The 23,923-nt window shown below is 36.4% G+C and overlaps 1 protein-coding gene across 2 annotated transcripts in view; it reads right to left on the bottom strand.

The window, feature by feature from the left end:
* The window catches only part of aclyb (ATP citrate lyase b), a 74,445-nt gene that overhangs the window by 3,786 nt on the left and 46,736 nt on the right, over nt 1–23,923 (bottom strand). The window contains exons 14-27 of one of the 2 annotated variants that reach the window (XM_081392324.1): nt 21,568–21,624; nt 20,408–20,549; nt 20,088–20,256; nt 15,032–15,136; nt 14,324–14,520; nt 13,347–13,428; nt 11,790–11,900; nt 10,732–10,859; nt 6,628–6,721; nt 5,868–6,022; nt 5,591–5,741; nt 5,139–5,282; nt 2,521–2,634; nt 2,339–2,421 (exon numbers count right to left, since the gene is read on the bottom strand). In XM_081392324.1, coding sequence (XP_081248450.1) covers nt 2,339–2,421; nt 2,521–2,634; nt 5,139–5,282; nt 5,591–5,741; nt 5,868–6,022; nt 6,628–6,721; nt 10,732–10,859; nt 11,790–11,900; nt 13,347–13,428; nt 14,324–14,520; nt 15,032–15,136; nt 20,088–20,256; nt 20,408–20,549; nt 21,568–21,624 — 1,732 coding nt within the window. The remainder of the gene's footprint in view (nt 1–2,338; nt 2,422–2,520; nt 2,635–5,138; nt 5,283–5,590; nt 5,742–5,867; nt 6,023–6,627; nt 6,722–10,731; nt 10,860–11,789; nt 11,901–13,346; nt 13,429–14,323; nt 14,521–15,031; nt 15,137–20,087; nt 20,257–20,407; nt 20,550–21,567; nt 21,625–23,923) is intronic. The other variant, XM_081392325.1, reaches the window with a different exon arrangement.

Below are 23,923 nucleotides of genomic sequence, written 5' to 3'. Positions count from 1 at the left end.
TATAATCGGTTTCCCTCAATACCTCACACTCAAGGATTCCCCTTCTGTCGGGGCAAAACGCTATGGACTAATACAGTGATATGAAAGACCAAACTCGCACCTTTATGGGGATGTAGGCTACTATGGACTAAGAATATGAACGTAACGCGCAAAGTTTCATGCAGAGCGTTTCGTGATATACTGGCATAAAATCAACACTTGATCATTAACACTTTCTTTTCTCTTCTCTCTCTCTCTCTCTACACACACACACACACACACACACACACACACACACGTGTGTGTGTGTGGAGAGAGAGAGAGAGAGAGAGAGAGAGAGAGAGAGAGAGAGAGAGAGAGAGAGAGAGAGAGAGAGAGAGAGAGAGAGAGAGAGAGAGAGAGAGAGAGAGAGTAGTACGTTGCATTAGCTTAAACTGTGAAGAGTCATAGTACTTGCATATTGTTGTCCTCCTATTGTTAGTTTAACTGTAAATCGCTTTGGATAAAAGCGTCTGCTAAATAAATGACTAAATGTAGCCTAATAAATGTAAAATTGGCTTGACATTTGGACATTCGCACATTTAGGGACCGTCTCAAAAGTTGCATACAACATTAGCATACACGTTTCTAACTTCAATAGCAAACTTTAATTTATTTGAATAAATATCAAAAATCCAAAGGGTGCGCATTATGGCTGGCACCACATGAACACTTTACAGTTGGTTTTATGACTGTAAGTCGTTCTATTCAAATGATATTGAAGTTTGAAACGTGTATACCAAAGACGTATTCACTTTAGAGACGGTCCCTAAATGTGCGAATGTCAAACGTCAAGCCAACTTTATGCCAGTCTATCACTGGGAAACGCTCAGCATTAAACTTTGTGCGTTATTCTGAGTCCATCTGCTTGCCTGCGAGTTTGGTCTTTTATATCACAATTAGTCCATTAAGCTACGTTAAGCGTTTTATATGTCCAGCAGGGGAATCCTGACGTTTTGAGGGAAACCCTAATAGCTTGCATGCAGCACATCGCCACAATATAAAGTTAAGGCAACTAAACAACCAAGAGAAATATACGTCAACCTCAAAAATGTAACATTGGATCTGCGTATCCGCATCGGGGAATAACATTATAATCTTGTTCACGGTAGAGAAAGATGATTGTAGGCTACACAGGGAAAGTAACCGTGAAGACACTGAATTTAACATACAACCGCCGTCATAATAATCACAAATACACTTACATTGCTGTTAAATGAGTTTAATGAATGAATGGCTTGCTCTAACAGTTGCTGGTCTTCGTCAACAACACGCGCTTTTGCACCACCTGCTGGTGAGATTGACTAACAGCAGATGGATAGTATGCTCGATAATCTATTGTTTTTCCTGCAGTTCCGTTGAATTTACTGTCGAATTTGAACCACTGAATTTGTGGAAGCGAATTTGTGGAAGCGAAATAAAATGGACCGAAAATTGCCTGTTGAATATTATAGGTTGTATTTTTAAACAGTTTGAATATTTTGGAAGTGAAATATGAAAGGTGAATATGGATTATGGAATTTTTAATAATGAAAATGTGTTTGAAATGTTTTTAATTGAAATATTCACAGCTTAAATATTCAACCATGTTGAATTTCAGCCCATAAAAATGCAAGCCCTAAAAATACAATGCATTAAAATGCAAGCATGGTTAATGCAATGCCTATTATTTTTCAAGTAGTGCAATTCAACAGGCTTTTTGTTTCAAAAACATTTGAGATTATTTTACTTCCATAAGTCAGGCACTTCCATTCTATGGTGTAGTGTCTAAGAAACCACTCAGTTTTAGCATGTGCAGAATGAGGCCTGGCATTGTCTTGCTTCCCAGGAAAGATGTCATCTTGATCAGTCTCTGTACAAAATATAGTCCCAATATACGCCTCCATGTCAATGGTACCTTCACACACATACAAATCACCATGCCGTTTGCACTGATGTTTGCTTTTGCACCTGTTGCTGATGAAAGTCTGGATGATCTTTGGGACTGAGAACTTATTGTCGTTTTTCTCTAAAACAAGCTGAAATGTGGACTCATCTGACCACAGCACACATTTCCACTGTCTTTTGGATCATCTGAGATGAGCTCGGGCCCAGAGAACTAAGCAGGATCTCTTCATAGAATTGATGTATAGCTTTCTCCTTGCATAACAGAGTTTCAAGTTGCATTTCTTAAATCTAAGCAACTGCCTAATGGAAATCCCGATGTTAAAACTCCCTGATATTTCTGTGGTTTCCATGACAGTGAGAATCCTGGCACTGGAAAGATTTAGGGAATGGAGTTCAATCCATAATACCTTTAAATACAATACTCTTGACTTACCGTGTGAATCCACCACATGTTCTTAGTAGGTCGACAAAAGCCACACCAATAAAACCATCAACGTTTAGAATAAGGTTGGGTTTCTGCAGAGAGCGAAAGAGATTTTAATATCAGCATCATGAGGAGAAATGATCACACAACAAAACATACATGCATTTAAATGGCATCAGTAATAACGTCACCTTTGAGGTGGTGATCTTCTCTACATCGAGGGCATAGTCTAGTAACTGTGTTGACGGGAAATGCTGCTTCACAAAGTCCTTCAGGATCTGCACCCTCATATCAGGGTTATTGATCTGTCACAAAACAAAACAAAACAAAAAACAAAACAAAACAAAAAGGCCAGAAATTAACACATACAACATATTAACAGGTGCATTTATGGAAATGAGAATAAGAGCTGCGAGTAATAAAAAATTTAACACAAAAAACGCTCGATTCATTTGGATAACTTTTACTGTCTTTACGTACTTTTTGAAGCTTGAAAATGTTGATTGCGTAGACTTTCAATGGATAGACAAAAATTATGAGAGAATATTACAAACATCTTTGGTGTTCAAAAAAATAATGGAAGTCCTATTGTTTTGGATTGGAATAACATCAGGGTGAATAAATGACGACAGTATTTTCAGTTTTGGGTGAACAGACCCTTTACGCTTTTGAGAGTCACATTTAAATCTTGATCCAACCTTGCCTTTCCCTCATCAGTCAAATTTTCTGATATTTTAACAGGCTTTCTGACTTTGACAGTAATGAGAGTATGCAAGGGTCCTTTCTATGACTATTTCCTGTTTTGTTTAGTTTTATTTGTTTGCTGTCTATGAATTTGATTTGGCAGTCAAAGGTTTTTCAAATCATTGAAGAAGTTTTTGGTTTCTAAGAAATACCAATAGAATATTATGCCAAATTGTTAGTTTTTTTTTTCAACAACTTCATTCCTTTAATGACATTTTCCACTTCATTAGGATATAAGGACAGCTGTATTGCCCTGACCTTTTTTTTTTTTACTCAAGCTGTCCTAATTTGACCCTCTTCTTAGCCTTCAGATGACATTACGGTAATATACACCCATTGGCTCTTATTTCTTCTGTTACTCTATAAATGGAATGGAAGACAGTGTTCCTCACTCCCACGGGGCATTCTGAATACCTGGTGATGCCTTTTCAGGTTGACCAACTGTCTTCTGACTTGAATTTTGGTCTTTTGCACACTCAAAGCTATTTTTGACTTGGGCTGTAGGAATTTTTTGGGATTTTTTCCTTTAAACACTAAGGGCCAGGGCTTGCACCAATGGAAATCCTCTTTTGTCAGGATTTACTAAAGACGCAGTGAAAAAAATTGCATTAAAAAGCTGTGGAAAGATACTTTTTGGGCTGACATTATTGCATATGCATTTGTAGAAGTTTCCCTTTGAGATGCAAAATTTTAATAAACCATGCAACGTGATTTACTAAGGTTTGCGGTAGCCAATTTACTGGTATCATTTAACGCCTCAAAAAAAGCATGTCTTAAAACATTATGTGCTTGACAAGATTGCGAAAGTTGCTGTAAGAGGAGGCACCGCAGACACCAGAGAGCATGTGGTAGAAAGAAGAGAATTTGTTTCAATGTATTTGAAATGCCAGAGGAAGGCGTTATCTGAACATATCATTTGCCAAGCCAAGTTTTTATTTGTTACACCTGTGTTGTTAGTAGATTACCCACACCTGATTATCATTGGCTTTGCTTGTTTGTAACCTTACACTAATTTGTGCCACTCTTGGTATATTGTGTTAGTAATTATGGAAATGAGCTGCTGTGTCTGTGTTCTTTAAATTGCGCATTGTCAGTAGATCAGCCATAGAACTCCCATCTGGGATTCCAATCTGGGATTGCGGTCACATACTGATTTGTCCAGTTTATTAAATCAGGCCCTACAAATCAAGAGTTTCAATGCATCCCTAGAAAACATCTCAGATCACAACTGTAACCATGGTTCTCTGAGAAGGAGAACGAGACACTTCATCTTGGATTGATGTTATGGGGAACGCCATCAGCATGGCCGGTGTCTGAAGCATGTGTAAACACACGGAAATAAACCATTGGTAGACGTCAGTCAATGACATGCCCGTGAGTATAAAGGGGAGATGTGTAGGCGGGCTGAAAAGCATGGCAACGAGACGCAGTGTCTCTTTCCCCTTCTCAGGGAACCATGGTTACAGTCATAAACTGAGTCGAAGTGGAACTCAACACAGTGTCTTGGATTGAGGCTATGGGGAACAAATACCCACTCCACAATGCTGTGGGAATGCCTGCCTCACTAGGTGAGAATATGCACAAGCATAGTGGGCATACATACATTGACTGAACAGATTACTTTAGCTGGAGTCAAAGCTTCAACCCAGGGCGCATCCATTACAGAGTTGTATTGGAAAAATAAGGCCAGCTAAAGGTGTATAATGACCCACTCCTCTTAGGGAATGACTGCCCCTACTTAAAGACCCGATGGTAGTTAGAAAGGGGAAGCAAACTAAATAGAGGGGATGACAGATAACAAGGAGCGACACCCTGTAGGCAAACTTCCTCTTCTTATTAGCATTGTCAAACCAGGACCATTCCAAGGTGAGTGCTATCCCTACTTTAAGACCCAACCATAGGGGCACAGATGGCTAGATCTGCCTCAGGAGACAGAACAACCTTCACCTATGGTTTATTGGCGTGTGTTTACACATGTTTCAGACACTGGTCATGCTGATGGTGTTCCCCATAGTGTCATCTGGATTCATGCAGTGTGTTTCTCTCTGTATTTGTGTGTATTTACTGATTTGACTCGATGTCCGATGCCCATAATAAGCATGCCATCTTTCTTCATTTTGTTGACAAACTCCATGGGCAGCAGGCCGCTGTCAAACGCTTTACTGAACTGTTTAGCAGCTGCGTCCAGAGCGCCACCGAATCTATCTCCCTGCAGAACAGGAACAAACAATTCAGTTTCAGATTAAACACAACATTCCTTTTTTAATTATTATATTTCTTAAATGTTTCTTATCATATCAATGTTAAATATCATATATAATCATTATTAAACAAATAATTCAATGTTTTCTTAATGTTTATTGATAACAAATATCAGCAAAATCAAATATGGCCATGTTCTGTTTGCTCATATTTCATATTTGATATGAGGTTTACTGAACTCTTGTTCTTGCCAGACTGTAGCAAAACCGGTTTAGTTAGTAAAGCTGTAGTTGAGTGTACAGTGACTGATCTTACTATCGTCAGAAGTCCAGAGGTCAGACTGGATACCAGGTCTTTACCAGCACGAGCACACACAATGGTGTTATGAGCACCAGATACAGCCGGCCCATGATCCGCAGTCACCATCAAACACATCTCAATGAACTGACATGCGTAACGTGGTAATCTGTCATAAACACACACGCACTCATGTTTCTAGGCCAGAACTTTATGCAAGTAGACAAATAACTGGTCAACGCATTTCAATATGAATATAAATATGTACATAATGAAAGAATTTTACATAACAAACCTCCTCTGGAACCACAGCAGGCCCAGCACTCCTCCTAGACCCATTTCCTCTTTGAACACCTCTGTGATGGGCATACCGGCATATATGAGCTCCTGGCCCCTTTCATCACAGATACTAGTCATGAACGACGCAGGTTTTCGAATCAACCCCAACTCCTACGCACACACACACACACACACACACACACACACACACACACACGTAGAGCAGCTCAGATACAGCTTGAAAATTGACTAAATATGAACTAAACATTTAAATATCATCAAATTTACTATGCATTTTAGCAGCCAGTAATTTTCAATTCAAGAGACATGCAAAGTTTCCATCCAAATTCTCCACATTTGTTAAAAATGCATTTCTAAAAATTCGACCAAAATTATGTGCATTATCTTGAGGAAGTCCACTCTCATTTTGTCACAGAGCAAAATATGCAAAATATGACCAGAAAAATTGATGCTGAAAATAAATTACATTTTAAAATATATTCAAATAGAAAACAGTTCTTTTAATTTGTAATATTTTGCAATATTACCATTTTTACTGTATTTTTATTAAATATATGCAGTCTTGGTGAGCATAACAGACTTTAAAAAAATACATATAAAATACAAAAAAATAATGTTTCCAAACTTTTGACAGGTAATTTACATAATACTACAAACAAAAGCAAATCTGTTCATACAACCGGTGACAATTCATGACTAATTACATTCAAAGAACATCTTGATGTACAGAAATAAGGCAATAATGTAGATCTTACTCTTGCCCAGGAGTAATCCATCGGGACGGTAGGAGGAGGAACTTCCTGTGCAGGAACAATGATTCCATTTGCAACAAGATCATCATACACAAACCTTCCCAACAAAACAGAGACAATTAACAAATTAGTTAAAGCATTAAAAGGTTAATGACAGTATTAATTATGGTTGCTGGAATATATATATATATATAAAAAAAAAACATTTATCTGACAATAAATCACATTTTGATTACTAGGGGTGGGAAATATAAACAAAAAATGTTTACTACGATAATCTAATAATATTTTTTTCGATAACGATATATAAAAAAAATTGTCCTTTTGACAACTTCCAGTAGACCTATTACAAATTTGGTAAATTGATTTTTTTTTTTAACAGTCATGAACATTTCAAAGAAACAGATAAATATTTACTAAAAACACTGTTTTAATTCTTTTTGTTCGCCATTGTTGAAGCTTTTCTCTTTTTAGCAGATGTTGGCTCAGTAACCATTCATGAGGATTCATCAGACTGATTCAAACCAGTAATGTAAATAAATTGAATGGTCAAAGGCTATTGAAATGAATTTATTATTACATTTTGTCTAAGTTACAGTCTTAGGAGGCTGTTGAAAAGATTATTTGTTTATAGCGAGAGAGACTGCTTGAGTGGAGGAAGGGATGGTACTCTGTCTGTCTTTCTGTTATCGGCCTGCTAAAGCAACCAAAACAAGCCAGCTGACTTTTCTAAAATCAAATGAATAATGAACAGAGATGCTTTGAAACTGGTTAAGAGACTATGTAAAATTAGGTAAAACCGAAAGAAAAATGTTAAGTAAATATTTTTTGAGTCTAATATCAAAAAGCGAACATTGAAAATGAGCAGTTAACATATGTGTCTCTAATATGAGTGCGTGTGATGGTGACTGCACTTTATGTCTTGTATGTGTTAGTTTGTGGTCCTATTATTTCCTGATTTTGTGAATATTGTGTCATTAACCTCTGGAATGAGTGTTTTATCATTACAGATGGGTTAAGTGAAACGACAAACTTAAAAGAAGCTGATAATTCAAAGTCAGTTTGATGAAAAGACGCTACAGAACATGGGACGAGCTTTAATTGGATTGGTTTTCCAGCTCTGTCTGCTATTGGTAATTATGACTACTTTTGTCTTTTATGATGTTGATCTGAATTACTCCCTGGATTAGTATTTATGTAAATTGGAATTGTGAAGTTGAAGATTGTCATCCATTATGGGGTAAAAACTCTTGTCTAAATTCAACTGAGGGTCTAAATTTAAATAGACAACTAGGATCATAATGGTAAACGTAAAAATAATAGACTTGATGGCAGAGATACAAAGTGACATATTGGTCACTAAGTCACTATCCAAATTATCCAGAGAGGGCTCTCTTATTTTTATGAAAGGCCGGTGGGCGAACAAAGGAGGAGTGGATATAACTTCTAAAAAAGTTTTATTTCTCAATCCATTACATGGATGTATGACATTAGATGTCTAAGAAAACTACAATTTAGGTAATAAAAGTTAAAGGACAAAGCAGCTATATGGCTGTCTTAAGGGTTGAGATCCGAGTAACATAATATTTTGGTTTGTGATAAGTGAGTTTAAGATAAAAAGTAATAAGGCACTGAATATGATTAACAGGGATTAATGTGATATAAAGATAAGGGATGAACAAAAGTTTTATTAAGTAACATTGGGAGCAATTCTATATTTTAGTGGTAAAATAATGATTGAAATGATGATGTGAATTTGTTTTATTTTATTTCTATTTTTGAAAGGAAAAAAAAGGTATAAGATGTTATTCAATTAAGATGGTACATGCTATGTGACTGTAAACTGAAGGATGATTTCAGTAGAGACTTAAATTGCTTGGATTATTATGGGTCTTAATTATATTTTTGTGTTTGTTTAGTTTTAGTTTGACAACCATTGTGTTTTCAACCTAAAGGGTCTATAATGGGGGTAGTGAAAAGAATGGATTAACCATCCATGTTTGTTTATTATAAAAGGAATTGGAAATTATAGTTTTATATAAACTAGTGCATGTATCCTAGTATTTATGATTATAGACAATGTCTTTATTTAGGATCTGAGTAGTGACTGAGGGGCTAGCCCATGCTAGAAATACAGCAACTTGCTTATTTAGCCCGGCTTCCAGAGAATAAATATGTACTGTTGTTTTGTAATCAGTTAAGTTGATGATGATACCAAATTAGCCAAGATGAATAACCGCTGTGTAAGTCATGTAAAGACAGCTATGTCAGAAGGTTCTGGAGATCAATAATATACTATGTGCTATGTGGGATATTATGTTCATGTTAAGTCCATGTTAAGTATGAAAAGATATTGTCTGTTTTATAAAAAAATAATAATAATTACCTTACAGTGGAGCATGGGTCAGAAACCAGAAAGCAGCCTTTATGGAAAGACCAGATGTGGTGTTTAGGACCCCACATTGGTCTAAAACGGGGGACTGAAGGGGGTGGATTGGAATCCACTGCTGCTTCAATGTATATGTAATGAGTGATTATAATCAAGGTATTAATCAATATTTTTCCTTCTAAATATCAGATGGGTTGACTTACTTCTCTGGAGATTTTTATTTTGTTATTGAAGTTACCAGTGTGATCACTGAAATGTTCTTTTCATGTATTATTTTTAATGTCTGTATTTGATATCTGAATGCAGTAACAGTGCTTGCTTATTTATCCCAGCTTCTAGAAATGAAATGGGGACTTGTTTTGTGTTTGAGAAAGGTCTTCAACATGTTAAAACACATTACATCACTGAAGCCAATAGTTTAAGGGACCATTTCTTTGTTAAAGCCTTACTTAGACTAAAGTGTAGCTCTCCTTGAGAAAGAACGCATTATCTTGATGTTTTGAGACAAGACTCCTGTTTATAGTTAGAGCCTGGTCAAATCCAACCTTGGAAAAGCTGTGTGTCGGTGTGTGTGTGTTAGTCTTCTTGGTTACAGGTTAAGGAACCACTGGCATTATTGGAGATTGACTGAGTTGTTGTTCGAGACATGCTGGCACCCAGCAACCCAAATCTGCGACCTGGAGTGTCAGCTGCATAATCTATGGAGATATGCTTCAGTCTATCTGTATATGTGTGGAAAATTACTATGTTTATCTATTTCTTAGCCAATGAGAATCATTCAACCTGTAAGCAATGACGTACTGTAGCTTAGACCTTGGAAATGGTATAACTGCTGTGATCTTTGTAACTGTAAGCGGGCGGCCTACAAACTCCTGTGTGAGTTTTGAAGCTGACTTCTGCTGATGAAACTGCAAACTATCTTCAGTAAAACTTTTCTTCAATTTTTTATAATTCTGACTCCGGTTCTTCTTTCAAACATCTCAGGTCCTTGGGTCCTAAAACTGTTAACCCCTAACAAAATATTACTCATTAAAAGAACCAGCACAAATGAGTCATTTGTTCAAAAAAAAGTGTTTTTGTTTGAGCGTGAGTGAGAAAACAACTCAATTCAATTCAGACTGCAAACTTGTATTACCAACACATCTATTAATGAGTTCTTATGCTGTGGCGCTGGAGAGGCATAACCGAGATAGAAACAATGCGGAAATTTTTAAATGGTACTGTCGACCCCTTTTGATTACTAAGCAAATCATCACATGCACTTACAATGCCTTTAGTGTTACAGATGCATTTTGAAATCAGTGATAGTGATATTTTTGTGTCAAATTACATTTGATGTCAAGAATACAGCTGACAACATATTGAATTTGTCTCTTTTCAGAATGTTAAATTATTGATAATATGTCTGTTGCTCCCCCTTACCAATTTGTTTGTTTGAATGGATGTTATTTTGTTATATCAAAAGACAATAAAAAGTTGATAAAAAAAAAAAAAAAATACAGCTGTGAAATCCCTATATTGCCAAAGCCATTATATGCAAAGTACATAACAAAGGGCCTGAATACTGAAATTTAATGACAAAGGTAAATTACAAATTACATAAAAAAATTTATTTGTTTTACTGTAAACGTTTACTGACGGCAAAACAATTTAAACTCATAACTGTAACGTATTTCTCAAATGAAGGGGTCTGAATGCTTCCTCCTTCTGTTACTCACTTGATGACATCCCCCAATTCATCAAAGCTGTTGGGCACAAATGCACCTGCTTCCCGCAGTGCTTGATTTTTGGCCACAGCGGTCTCTGACTCTTGATTTGCACATGCTCCCGCATGGCCAAACTGCACCTAAAACATTTAATTTAACACAATACTATGTTAAAAGTTCATTAGGTTAACTTGCGCTAACTTGGTTAGGTATTGACACATTAAATGTCTCAACAAATTCAATGGCCTTGCACCAATGCAGCACTTCATGTTGCCATTTTTGGCATGTCCATGAAGCACACAAGACCAAATGGTATCTTATGTCATTTACTAAGACAGAAGGGTGCTCTCGAACGCCTCCTTTGCATTACAAGAGTGGAGAACCACATGGGCTGAGGGCCAATAGGCCTATGTCACACTTCCTGCTTCCGGAACGCAGAGTAGGGATTCAGAACTTCCGGTCAACAGTATTTCTCGATAAGGATTTAGATTAACAGCCATAATGTCTAAACCATCCGAGGTAGACTGACCACAAACTATGAGGTTGTGAAACGAAGGTTTTTGCTCCTGTAGAAGCTATAAGTTCGTATGAAATTAACCTTGTTTTAAGAAAAACATGTTTTATCCGCGATCTTATGAAAAAAAACTACACTACCCACAATCCTAAGCATAGCAGCAACGTCTGCTGATTGGTCCAACTCGCTGTTACCATAGAAACGTTTACCTTACTGGCGAACGGCTAGAGCTATAACAATGGCAGGCTACACCCGCAGCTGTTGTTTTAGTGTACCGGGTTGCTCTGTATCAGGACGTAGACAGCCATACCTCAAGTTTCCACTTGAGAGTTTTCATTTACCATCCGAACCACCTCGTCATATGTGACTTCAGGCAGGTTGCGGAGAGATTTGGTCCAGCGGTATCTATCGGACTCCGCCATTGTAAAAAGCTAACCGGAAGAGCCGTATCCCTACTAAAAGACGTACTTCCGGTCTTCAATTTTTTCATGACATAGGCCTATTGGGCCAGGGCTAATAAGCAAAAAGTGTCTCTAAAGCCATTTAAAGGATGTACCTCAGATGAGAACATGGTGGCACACGTTCCAATACACCAGCACACGACTGGCTTAGTGATTCTGACGTCTGCAATGCCCTGGCAGATGTTATACTCCTCGGTGCCTCCGATCTAAAAGACAGCACACACAATATCATTACAATTACAGTGCCTTATTACTCAACTCTTATATTATTGTCATAAGTTACAGAATAGTTATGATAAAAAAGATTTAGACAGAACAGAGCACCAGTGGATTCTACATGAACAGGTTAACAAATCTGTCCCTTTTTACAGACATTAAAATAATCTCAATGAGAAATAAAAGGATTGGGGGCACCTTGTTGGATTTTGACGTGTCTATGATAATCATTTATTGACGAGAGGTTTTTTTGTCATTTTTTAAAGGGTCATGAAATGCATTTTCAGGTCTTTATATTATGTTTCTAGAGGTTAGCTTATAACTTTAGTAAATATAAAGTATAACGGTTTTTGCATCAAAAAATATTTATCTCATTTGCACTCTGTCACAAACATGTCATTTTTAAGAAGCATTACCGCTTTCAAAAACGCAAGTAAACTTAAACTAGTGATTTTCGCACCACATCCATGCCCTCCTCTACAGCATGTAATGTGTGTTTTGAGGCTCATGATGGCCAGCACTGTATTAGGGCCATAAATATTTGAGCCAGTATCAGATTAAAATGAACCGATGCAACCACAAGAATTGCCTCCAAGGACACAATACTTGGCATTGGCGTCGCTTTCAATATAAGCTATTTAGAAAAATCGGCAACATGTTGAGAATGATGAAGAAATGAGACGAACAAAAAAAAATCTAATTCAATTGCTCAGGTACGTCATTAAAAATAAACTTCAGCCATGCGTTTTTAACAGTTTGATCTTTTGGAAGGGTATGCACAGTTTTTGGAGGTGCAGTTTGTCTACATCCAGGGACAGAACAACATTGGATGGTCTTACTCGACAGCAGTATAATTCTTGTGATTGATTGATAACATGAGTTGTTAAGAGCTCCTTGATTTAAATACGCATGTTAAGGCACATGTATTTGGCATTATCTCGCATTTCAGAAAGGTGGAAAACAAAAACTCATATTTTAAACTGTGGAATTAGCTTTGAGGTATGAAACTTGCTGTATGTTTTTAATGTAGAGAAACCTCTTATATGCGTACATATCAAGGACATTTTTTCATTTCATAATCCCTTTAATAAATTAGAATTGTTGAGATGAGCTGAGAAGTTATTTGTCAGAGAGTGTAATACAGACTCTTATATAACTCCAATGACAAAATATGAACATTCTGTGACTGTTTCTGTATTACAGGCCTCTGAGACTGTATTATTTAGGGAACTGTCGTAAAATATCTTTGTTCCAGACCAGTGTTACGAGAGTCTCTTCAATATCATAGGTATTTAATTCTTAGAGGAGTTTTAACATTTAATGAATACAAATCCGTGTAAATAAACAAAAAAAATGTAATCAATTTTTTTTTTGTTTCATAAGAATATAAGACCTAATCGTGATTAGAGGCGCTCAAATCTTTCCCATGATCTTACCTCTCCCAGAACGACAATCATCTTGACGCCTGGAGTGTCCTGATATCTGAGCACATGGTCCATGAATGTAGAGCCTGGGAATCTGAGTATAAGAGCAACACAGTAGTCATCTTAGTTGCTGATCCGTTTATTAGCTCAATCAAGTAATAATTAGTACTTTCTGAATCCTGCTTTAATTAATCTGCTGTATGTCCGCTAAACAAAATAACGATATATACGATAAATAAAGCTTGTTTGTTGATGTACCTGATGATTTTGGAATAAATTACTTTTTTACAGTTTATCATAGTTTATCATTGTGCAAAAATCAGAAAACACAAACTTTTGTATCATGCTGAAACACTAAATATAACAGTAGAAGACGAGAAAACAGTAAAAGTACAGGGGGAAATTCACCAAAGTGTCAAGAACAGTCATAAATATTGATATTAACACACAGGAAAAATGTGTAACGGACACACTAATTATGCAAAAATGAGTAAATAATGCAGGTTTTTTTTGTGTGTATTTTTCTTAAAATAATGTACTTCGGTTGCATGTCATGTTATTTATAACTGAGCACAGATATTATATGTTGAACTGTTCACACAGGATTCCATTCAGCATACTTCTGTTTTTCAAATAAAAACAAATAATCCATGTATAAGCAAAATAAATAAAAATACAAAAATAATAATACAGAAAGTCTAAAATGAAGGTTTAAAATAAAGAGCGTCAGTGTCATAATGAATGACAAGTCTGATCCTTGCTATTTCGATATTGCGGATGGATTTCATAACAAAACCTTTTAACCATAGTTAAAGGAATTTGTTAGACAAAGAGTTTTGTATGTGTCCGACAGTTCAGTAAACTCGACGGACAAAATGGAGGATAGCAACAATGCTTCTCAAGCAGCGATCTGATTGGATATTTGGCCTGTCAGTCGTTTATTTATCATAAGGTCGATTCACAAGGACAGGACATGCTCTGGTTGTCACCTGTCTCCTCCAATAGCAACTCCTTCATAAACCCCGTCTGTAGTGTGTGAGATGATGTTGTTGAGTTCATTGGACATCCCTCCTGAGCGGGACACATACGCCACGCTGCCCGGCCTGTACAGCTTTGATGCCAGGATATTGTCAAGCATTCCACCTGTGTTCCCGATCTTAAAGCAGCCTGGCTTTATACCACCAACCTAAAACACACAGGTTGAGAGAACCTCATGAAAAAACAAATATTTTGCAGAAAGAAAATGAATGACAATTTGAGGACCCCAAAAAACATTACTACACGCCCATGGATGTTTGTATGGACTTTTGAGTTTGTTTGTTATTCTCATTATTATTAGTGGTGATCTGCCTGTTACTGCAATACAGGTAAAGATGTACAATGCTACCAGTTTTCATAAATCAACTAATATGAGTATTGTCTGATCAACTAGTTGAATGTATAGCTAAATAGGCTTTGTCATGTTCAAACCCCAATCAGAACGTTTGGGAGTAAAACACAATGAAAGACATTATTTTCTTTAGGCAAATTATTAGCACTCATTTGTATTTGATCTTACTTTTCATTTGATTTTGGGATGGAATATGACACAGACATGTTTTTCAACAGGCTTTCTGAGATTTATCATAATGTTAATATTCACACATGTATTAAACATATATAGCTATACAAATACTCAAACATTTTGAAACACTCACAGTTGCAGGTCCAATGATAGTGACGCCCTTTTCATCGGCTGATTTGATGAGTTTGCGGGTCAGAGCTTCAGGAATGCCTTCAGCTATTATAGCTATAGTGTGTATCTAATAACACAAGATCACTCAAATCAGTGCAAACATTCACAACAACTCAGGCTCAACTGCGCTTTTTACACAATGTCCTCTTATGATGTTCAATGTTAAAAGGTACCTTTTCCATTTGAATGTTTGAAATCTCACAGTAAACTCATGTAAGATTTCAAACATTCTAGCAAACAAAAAATATCTTAAATATCTTAATATCTTAATGTGTTAATAAATTACATTAAGCTTAATTCTAATGTGTGCTAGCATTTAATTACATTCAGAAAAGTAAGGTTGACAGTTTCAGATCTATTTATTAATGTTGGATTTGGGGAATGTTACTTTTAAAAGTAACTTCTTTTAAAAGTATCCAAATATGTTACATATTTATAGGTAGTGATTTCAGACAATGTAAGTTGCCTTGAAGGCAAACCACTGCAGTGCACACCAGTGTTCTCCAGACACAGGATAGCGCAGAGCGGCCCTCAGGCATGCGTCTTAATGAACATGTAACTGGAGTAAAGTGTCATTTTGAATCGATTTTCCGTCACTTGGCAGCAAGACAACACAGAAGAGTAGCATAGCATCCTAATCTCTTATTAATGAAAGTGACATGTGAAGGTCAAGTATGGTAACCCATACTCAGAATTTGCCCTCTGCATTTAACCCATCCAAGTTAGCGCACACACATTAGGAGTAGTGAATAGTGAACACAAACACACACACAGTTAAATGTGAATTATATTCCAATGTGAATTATTAAATTAAATTAACGTCAAGCATGCAAAATACACACAACATTGACATTGCAGGCTATTTATTATCAAACGAAATGTCAGTAAATCAAAAATTGCACAGCTCAATTTAAATTGTCTGCTGTACAGTACAGGCCTATAGACCTTGGTCAGTGAAGCGCAATTTTTTTTTGACAGGAATGAAAATGAGGCTGTGAGGGATAGAATGCAGTGCGTTCAATGAATTGTACGGTTGTTTAACAATCTGATTGTTGCAGCTTACAAAATTAAAAATAAATAAATAAACAAATCATTTCAGTAGAAAAGAAAAAAGAAAAAAAAGAAAATGTCTATTAAGAGATTTACATGATTTATACACCGATGCATGCAACTTGTGTTTTTTTTTTCTCTCAACAATGCATTTTACCCAGTGCAATATATATTTAGGACAAGTGCGACTTTCTTATAGAAAATACGGTACTTCTTTGTAACGACAATGCGTAGAAAACCAACCACAAAATAATCTTCTTCCAGAATATCAATTCAAACAGAATATTAATTCAAGATTTGGTCAGGACTTCTATACTCATCCATCTTGTCACGGGATCCAGGCGCCGACCAGCCTGACTAATTTCACCCCCCAACACTAACTAAATAGCTGGTCAATACTAAACTTTGTTGCCAAAACGCTGACTGTTTAAGAGAAAGACAGAGACCAAGGTCTCACACAAGAGTCCTCACATTCCAGGGTCAAATCACCAATCCGGGGCCATAAAATCAGGCTCCAGCTGGTCTACGCTAACCAACGAAAACCCCCAACTAAGAACTTTTATGAGCCCAGCTAAAGGAAGAACTTGTCAATGTGAGATAGCTTGGAAAAGAATGATTGGTTCAGAGTGACACAACTCGAGCCCACAACATTCCAGACCCCCTCCTCCTTAAGGACTTCTGAACGAACAAACCAATTCTCTTCTGAGATTCTTCCTACAGTATACGTAAAACTCATTCAAGAACAATTTTCAATGGACTCTTTACATCATACACCAAAGGAATTCCCAAAAGGAACGCAAAAGCAAAGACGCAAGTACCTCCAGACTAAAACTGAACTGGTGTTTTGATAGATGTAATAACCTGTCTAAGAAACGATAGAAGGGTTAAATTAATGATTGATGGTTCGTTCAGGTCATGTCTTACAAGTGCATATAGAAATTCGGAATTTCCTTCCTCTTACCCTTAAACTCATTCTTCCCAAACTCATTCTTCTTTTGTATTTCTTTCCTTATTACTCTCTTCCTTTCTGCAACCTGTATGAATGTGTGTGTATGCGTGCGCGTGTTTGTGTTAGTTGTTAGAATGATCAATAGAGTCTTGTTTGTGTTAGTTATGTGTTAGTATATAATCAATAAAGTATTGTTGGTATTTGAAAAGATATTGCTTGTGTATGTGCTTATCAAATTTATTGTCTTGAACTTCGATTTTAAGTTACCTATGCTTTTACCCTTAATTTATTTCTTAATTTATTGTTAGCTGGTGATTATTCTTTCTTGGCCAGGAAGATATTATATTTCCTAGAGTTAATAATTGGTTATGCTTTCTGTTCGTTGGATGAACTGATAAAATGATCATACTATTGATTCTGCTACAGTAAATTATGAAAATAATTAAATTATTAATTATTGTTCATAATTCGTTATGAATAATAGTTAATTATATTTATACGTGGGCGTATAAACGCTACATTTTTTAACCAGGCAAAATAAATGTAACCTCTCATCCTAGTTTAAACCAAAGGGAGAAGGCCAAAAAGATGCAACCTGCGACCCAAACAAGGTTAATGGCATAACTCACCCTAGTCCGCAGGACTACCTTAGAAAGTCCACACACTCCAAGCACGGAGACTAAACCGACAAGACCTGTAAATCACCAATGTGCTTTTCAGAGGCCAGAGGCAATAGCAGCACAGCCCCGCAAACATGCTGACAGCAACCTTTGGAATGGAGGGACCATGAGTGCCTCAAGTACAAGCAATAGGTCCTAAACAGGAACAAGTAAAGGACACGAGGGCACCAGCCTGTGTGTGCACCCCAATTGGCGATTTATGCACATCACCACTGAAGTTCGTCCTCATGAGGACAATGACAAATCTGCATGTCTCCCTTAAATGCTTCTCAAGTGTACTACCAAAGGCAAAGTGTAATACCAAAAGCTCCAGACATTTTATGTTCCATAAGGTCTACCTGGCTGTTTTAAAGACCTCGGACTGACTTCTTTTGTAAAGGCATCCCTCAACACAGAGTCCGGCTATAGAATGACAAGTTACCCAAATGGGTAATGCCTGCTGCTTCTGCCATTAAGCCCCACATGTGAAGCCCCTGTCGGGCCAAAAGCGAGTGTACTAATGCGTGCCAGGGCCAGTCGCATTTCCACTGTCAGTTCCGGGGCAGCTCATCTGGGCTTCCTCTGGGCCAACAGCCATGGATTTTTGGCCCACAGAATACCTTGGTCCAAAGCGGACCAACAGGGGCTTGTGGAATGGTAATGAACAGAGGCGGAGTACAGAGACAGTCATCACCACTGCTCATTTTCCATGTTATTATATCAGGCTACCAGCTAACTTCAAAATGTAAGACATTTTAAACAATTTTCAGCTCAAAACTCACTTTCAGACACCAGTGAGTGTTTTTAAATAACTTTCTTGCAATCCGATGGGGATTCTGATCACCGTATGAGGCAGCAATATATCTATATGCAAACAGAGCATGGCCATATTTGATTTTGGCCAATTGATTTATCAATATTTTTCTAAATGTGTAAGCCTTTGAATTAAAAGTATTAATGGAGTTGCTTTGTGCATTCCTGTCATAGCAAATAAATGGAAGCAGGTGCAACCAAATAGGTATGTGTTCTCTTTTTATATGAAATGGTAAATATCAGTTTGATTCAGCATGTGTACTTCTGACACAAATTAATAAATTACTGTTACTGTAACATTTTTATTGTAAAACATTGGTCAAATATCGATGCTGGAATCTTTAAGTCCCCCAGAGGTGAAAATCAAGTTTTTAATGTTGTTTATATGTCTATGTGGTGTTTTTAATATGCTTTAAGACAAACCATGTGCAAATTCATAAGTCAACACCATTGCTGAGCATTTTTCTCCTTAAAACTGCAGTGAACCAAAGACAGTCTCAAAAACGCGGTTTGAAATCGCTGGAGTTTCTGACGTAACAAACTACCAATTACATCAACGAGTGGATCTCTGAGCTGGTGTGAGTGAGTGGAGGCAGGGCTAATTTGCATATTCATAGAACCGCGTATAGCAAATGAGGCAAGGGTGTAGAGTAACTATCAAGCTATTTTAAGGCATGAATTTTTTTCTGAGATTCTGAGGAAAAAAGTTGAATAACATGAATAACAGAGGGTGAATGCTGCTGCCCCTCTTTTTAACCCAAAAGTATTACCTCAAAAGCCACAGGTCGCAAACAAAACGGAGAATTGTGATTTAGATTTGAATATAAGAAAGTGGGATTAAAATAAATAGAGATTTAAATAAATTCATATAACTAATCTTTTTATGTAGAAAAGCAATCAATATAAACATTCAATGTTAACTAGACAAAGCCTTGTTTGAAAGTTTTGAAAAACATTTGAAAGGCCTTTTTTGGAGGTTTATATGACATACGGACAGAGAACAAGACAAATAAAACAAACTGTTCATTGTGAGTTCATGAACAAAATATATTTACATTTATTAATCTAAACTAATGGTAATTTTCAACTGCTCACTATAAATTCCATGTTGGTTATTAATGTATTTTTAATTTATTAGAACATAGACAAGGGAACATCAAACAAGAATGCTTTAAATAATGCTTTAAAAGTGTTAGTCCTTTTTAGTTAATATAATATCCCCAGTATCTAATGCATGAACTAATGCTTAACAAATCGAAACTTCCAGTTGGATGTGGCCAACTCAAATTCAAACTCACAAATTGAAAGGAAATCAATTCAGAAACTCTGAACAAAACAACGTTGGGCTTAGTTTATATGTGCATCAAGGAGCAATCTGGCAATAAATTGATGTGATTCTGAACAGGCTTTCAGAGATTATCACTGCTGCGAGGCGTTCTCATAGCATTAGCTACTCACACAGCATTGAAGTGACTGTAATGAAAAAAACTTTATTAGCTGTATTTACCAGCTAACGGAAACCCAGGGCTGTCAATATGGGATTTTACCTGAGGATACTGCAACGTTTCCATGGTGCTGTCGAAAGCCGAACGAAGGGAGGCAAAATTTATGAGCACATCAACGTCTGGATGTTTCTTCATAGCATCGGCCATATTCTTGTAGACCGGCAATAAGATCTCCTTATGACCCCAGTAAAACTTCTGCTTGTGGTCACCACTGAAATATACAAACATGCCCTCAAATCCCATTTGACAATCCTCAGTGCCATGATGAGCTGAATAAAGCAAGTATTAGACATGATACAAGTTATATTACATTGGATAGTCTGATCGTAACTCAGCACAAAATGTTTTTTAAATGTATTTACGTGAAGGGGTAGACCATTGCGACAACAGAGGGTTCATCACGTGAACACACGTAATCAAAGTCCAACATTCCCTGAACTGCCCGTGTCTGCATGCCCCACACAATTGCCTTGGTCTGCCTGCTGAAGAGAGTCGTGGGTTTAGCTAAAGGGGTAGAGAGACAAACATTACAGTTAGATTCAACTCCAAGTCATTTATCTGCTTAATTCCACAAATCAAAACTATGTAAATAAATAAATGACCATTCAGTTCTGCCAAGCACAAAGAGAGGTGCAACAGCTTTTACAAATTCAGCAATGACAGCCAATCAAATTACAGACAGACATTTTTACAAGAGAGACAAGACTGGTCTATGGTCTAGTAGTGTTTTGCCATTGATTTGCTCTGTGTTATATTGGTGCTATGATAGTATCGTGGTATGCAAGCAGTATGCTAATTCAAATATATAGCTTGTGGTATTTGAGCTGAACAAAAATGTATTTTTTTCATACAATGAAAGTCACTGGAGTCCAATGTTGTTTAGACCCCAACTTTCCTCAGAATGTCTTGTGTGTTTGACAGAAGAAAGTTAGTCATAGAAGTTTGGAACAACATGAGTTATACGCATACATTTCAATAAAAACTGTACAAATGGAGGTATTCTAAAACTGCCCCCATGTAGAGTTAAGATGTCCTTCAAAGATTCACACTGGCAACTTTGTTCGAACAGAGCATGGTTTGTATGAACAATTGATATGGTGAAAGCTGCCATACAGACCAGGAAATGGACCACGGTATCAAACCAGAGACCTGTTCACCACAAGTGCAGGTAATGTACAAATAATGAACAATTTGGCAATCGAGTGAGTTTGAAACCAGTCCCAACACTGCAAGGGGCGCTGGAAAAAAATCGCCTAATGTGAAAACCACCTAATTTACGCATCAGACAGTTAGTTTTAAGTAGTCAATAATCATCACTTTGCTCCAAGCAATCACACAACTTTGTTCACAGATGTTGGTTTAAAAAACACAGTCAAGAGTAGTGACAAACAGTAAAATGTCCCTGTTCTCTCATTCTGAACATCAGCAATCTTGAACAATCAAATCAGAGGACCAGAACTAGCTTTTATATAATTTACTAATAAGAAACACACTAAACATTCGACCAGCCCTGAGCTCTTACCTTTAACCGCTGCATTAAACATGACCATCACAGACCACGAATGGCAAAGAGTGGAAACTAATTATTATGATGAAGAGAGAAAGAAAACATGACAGCATAAGGAGAGAAAAGAGATGGAATGGAAGTGAAATAAAAATAAACCAATTACTAAAAGGACAAAAACAGTGGGGGGGGGGGGGGGGATGTACAAAGAAAATGGAAAATAATTAAAGGTGCAGTAAGTAACTTTTCACAGTATAAATAAAAATGTTATTATCAGTTTCACACAGAACTCGTAAACGGTGTGTATTCATTTTTAGCATCTGATTTTAATATCTCCCAGCATTCACACAATCACATGCTTGTAAGCATAATGGCACTGTGTAGCAAAAGGACAGGTGCAAGTAGACTTTCAGCCAATTTTTCTACACTCAGCAGAAAATAAATGAAACTGGCACTATGAATCGATTTATCACCAAACTCTAAAGGGTCATTCCGTGTCAACTCAAACAGATGTCCCCAGCTAAAGTTTTTGATTTTGATAATTTTTTTCTGGCGAAAGAAATACATAAATGAAGAAGAAAGCCAAAATATTAAATGTCATGGATGTGTATATCCACTATTCTGTAGAGGGGGGTCAAAATGTCAATTTTCACCTGAGATATGGAGCCAAATTACAGGGGGCAAAATTACTTAAGAAAGATGGCAGCATCTTAATTTCTAAATGTAAATCTAAAGCACTACATTGGCCTTTTAAACTAATCACAGTATACTGTAAACAATTGCTGTGAATTTTACAGTAAAACTTGACAATTACTTACTGGTTTTTGCTATTTACAGTATTACTGTATTTTATGCTATGAGTAGTGGGAGCATGATAAATAATTGCTGCAAATTTTATAGTAAAATAAGATATTGTACATATTAAAATAAAATCTTGTTTTTGTTAGTTACACTGTTATTGTATTTTGCCATTAATTGAAAAAATTTAATTTCAGTCCCATATTTATAGTAAACAAATGTAAAAAAGAAAGAAAAAAGGCTATATTTACAGTATATGTACACAGCAGTACACTGTTTTTTTGCAGTACAATTGTAGTTAATGATTTACGGTACTCCTGTATATTTACAGTCTTGCTGGCAACCAAAATTGCCAGTAAGTTACTGTAAATTTTATAGTACATTTTTTAGTGTAACTTTTAAAAGAACATTGATCATTTAAGAAAATAACTGAACTTTTATATTAATAAACAAAAAAATGTACATTAAATAAATATATATTTGAAAATAAATATAAATTCAAATGCTCAGGCATTCAAATTCAAATGTAAAAGAAACCTAGTTGAGCTCAGAGAAAACAAACCTCTAAATGGTAATTTCCTGCTTGATCTTGATTTTCATATAAGTTAACACTTTTTTTTTTTTTCATCTTCATTTATATAGCGCTTTTAACAATGTAGATTGTTTCAAAGCAGCTTTACATAGATAAACGTATAATTTAAGGTAACAGAGAATGTTTTGGCTTTATAGCGGTTCTTTAATAAAGTAATTTTCCAGCTAAAGTTAGTTTTGATTGATTTGCTTCCGTCGCTACGATCATTTGTTATTAAAGGGGTGGTTGATTGTGATTTCACTTTTTTCATTTTAAATAGTGTGTAATGTTGCTGTTGGTGCATGAACATTATCTGCAAAGTTGCTGCGCTGAAAGTTCAATGTAAGCAGAGATATCGACTTTTAAAAATCAGGAAGTTTAATGCCTACAAAAACGACTCGAATGGGACTACAACGAGGTACTTCCCGGGTTTTATACATAACTAACCCATGCAAAAAAGGGGGCATGGCCATATTTCTGCGGCTTTGTCGAAGAGGAGGAGTTATAATGGAGAGCTGTAGCCATGCTGTCGAAAGTGTGTTATTTTCACCCAGCTGCCAGGTCTTCTGTGTTCGGGCTTCATACGGACGCTGTAGTTCGTCAACAATGGCTAAAATTTGATAATTTATTATTTTTTGAAAATTTGAAAATAATAAAGTTTGATTATGTTCCTGAAAATTTCAATCGTAATAGCTCTCTGTGCTGAGCATTTTACGGAAGACAGCTTCCAGAATCTCCACGAATTCAATGCCGGATTCAACAAGAAACTGTTACTAAAACATGAAGCAGTTCCAACTTTACAACCAGAGACAGCAGTTGTTGGGCCACAACCTGTAAGTAAGACTTAATAATTTGAAATGTATTTGCATGTATAATTTCAGACGTAATGTTTTAGTTTTATCAAGGACGTAAACAAATGCCAGCGCTGGCTTTAGTAGCCACTTACACATACAAACGCGTACAAACATTTTGAACCTGAATTTGTAATTATGCACTAATTTTGTA

Source organism: Scardinius erythrophthalmus (assembly GCF_964197995.2).
Source record: "Scardinius erythrophthalmus genome assembly, chromosome: 18".
In the NCBI taxonomy this organism is placed as follows: Eukaryota; Metazoa; Chordata; class Actinopteri; order Cypriniformes; family Leuciscidae; genus Scardinius; species Scardinius erythrophthalmus.
The sequence above is the reverse complement of the archived record's forward strand: the minus strand, read 5'-3'. Positions and strand labels throughout refer to the sequence as shown.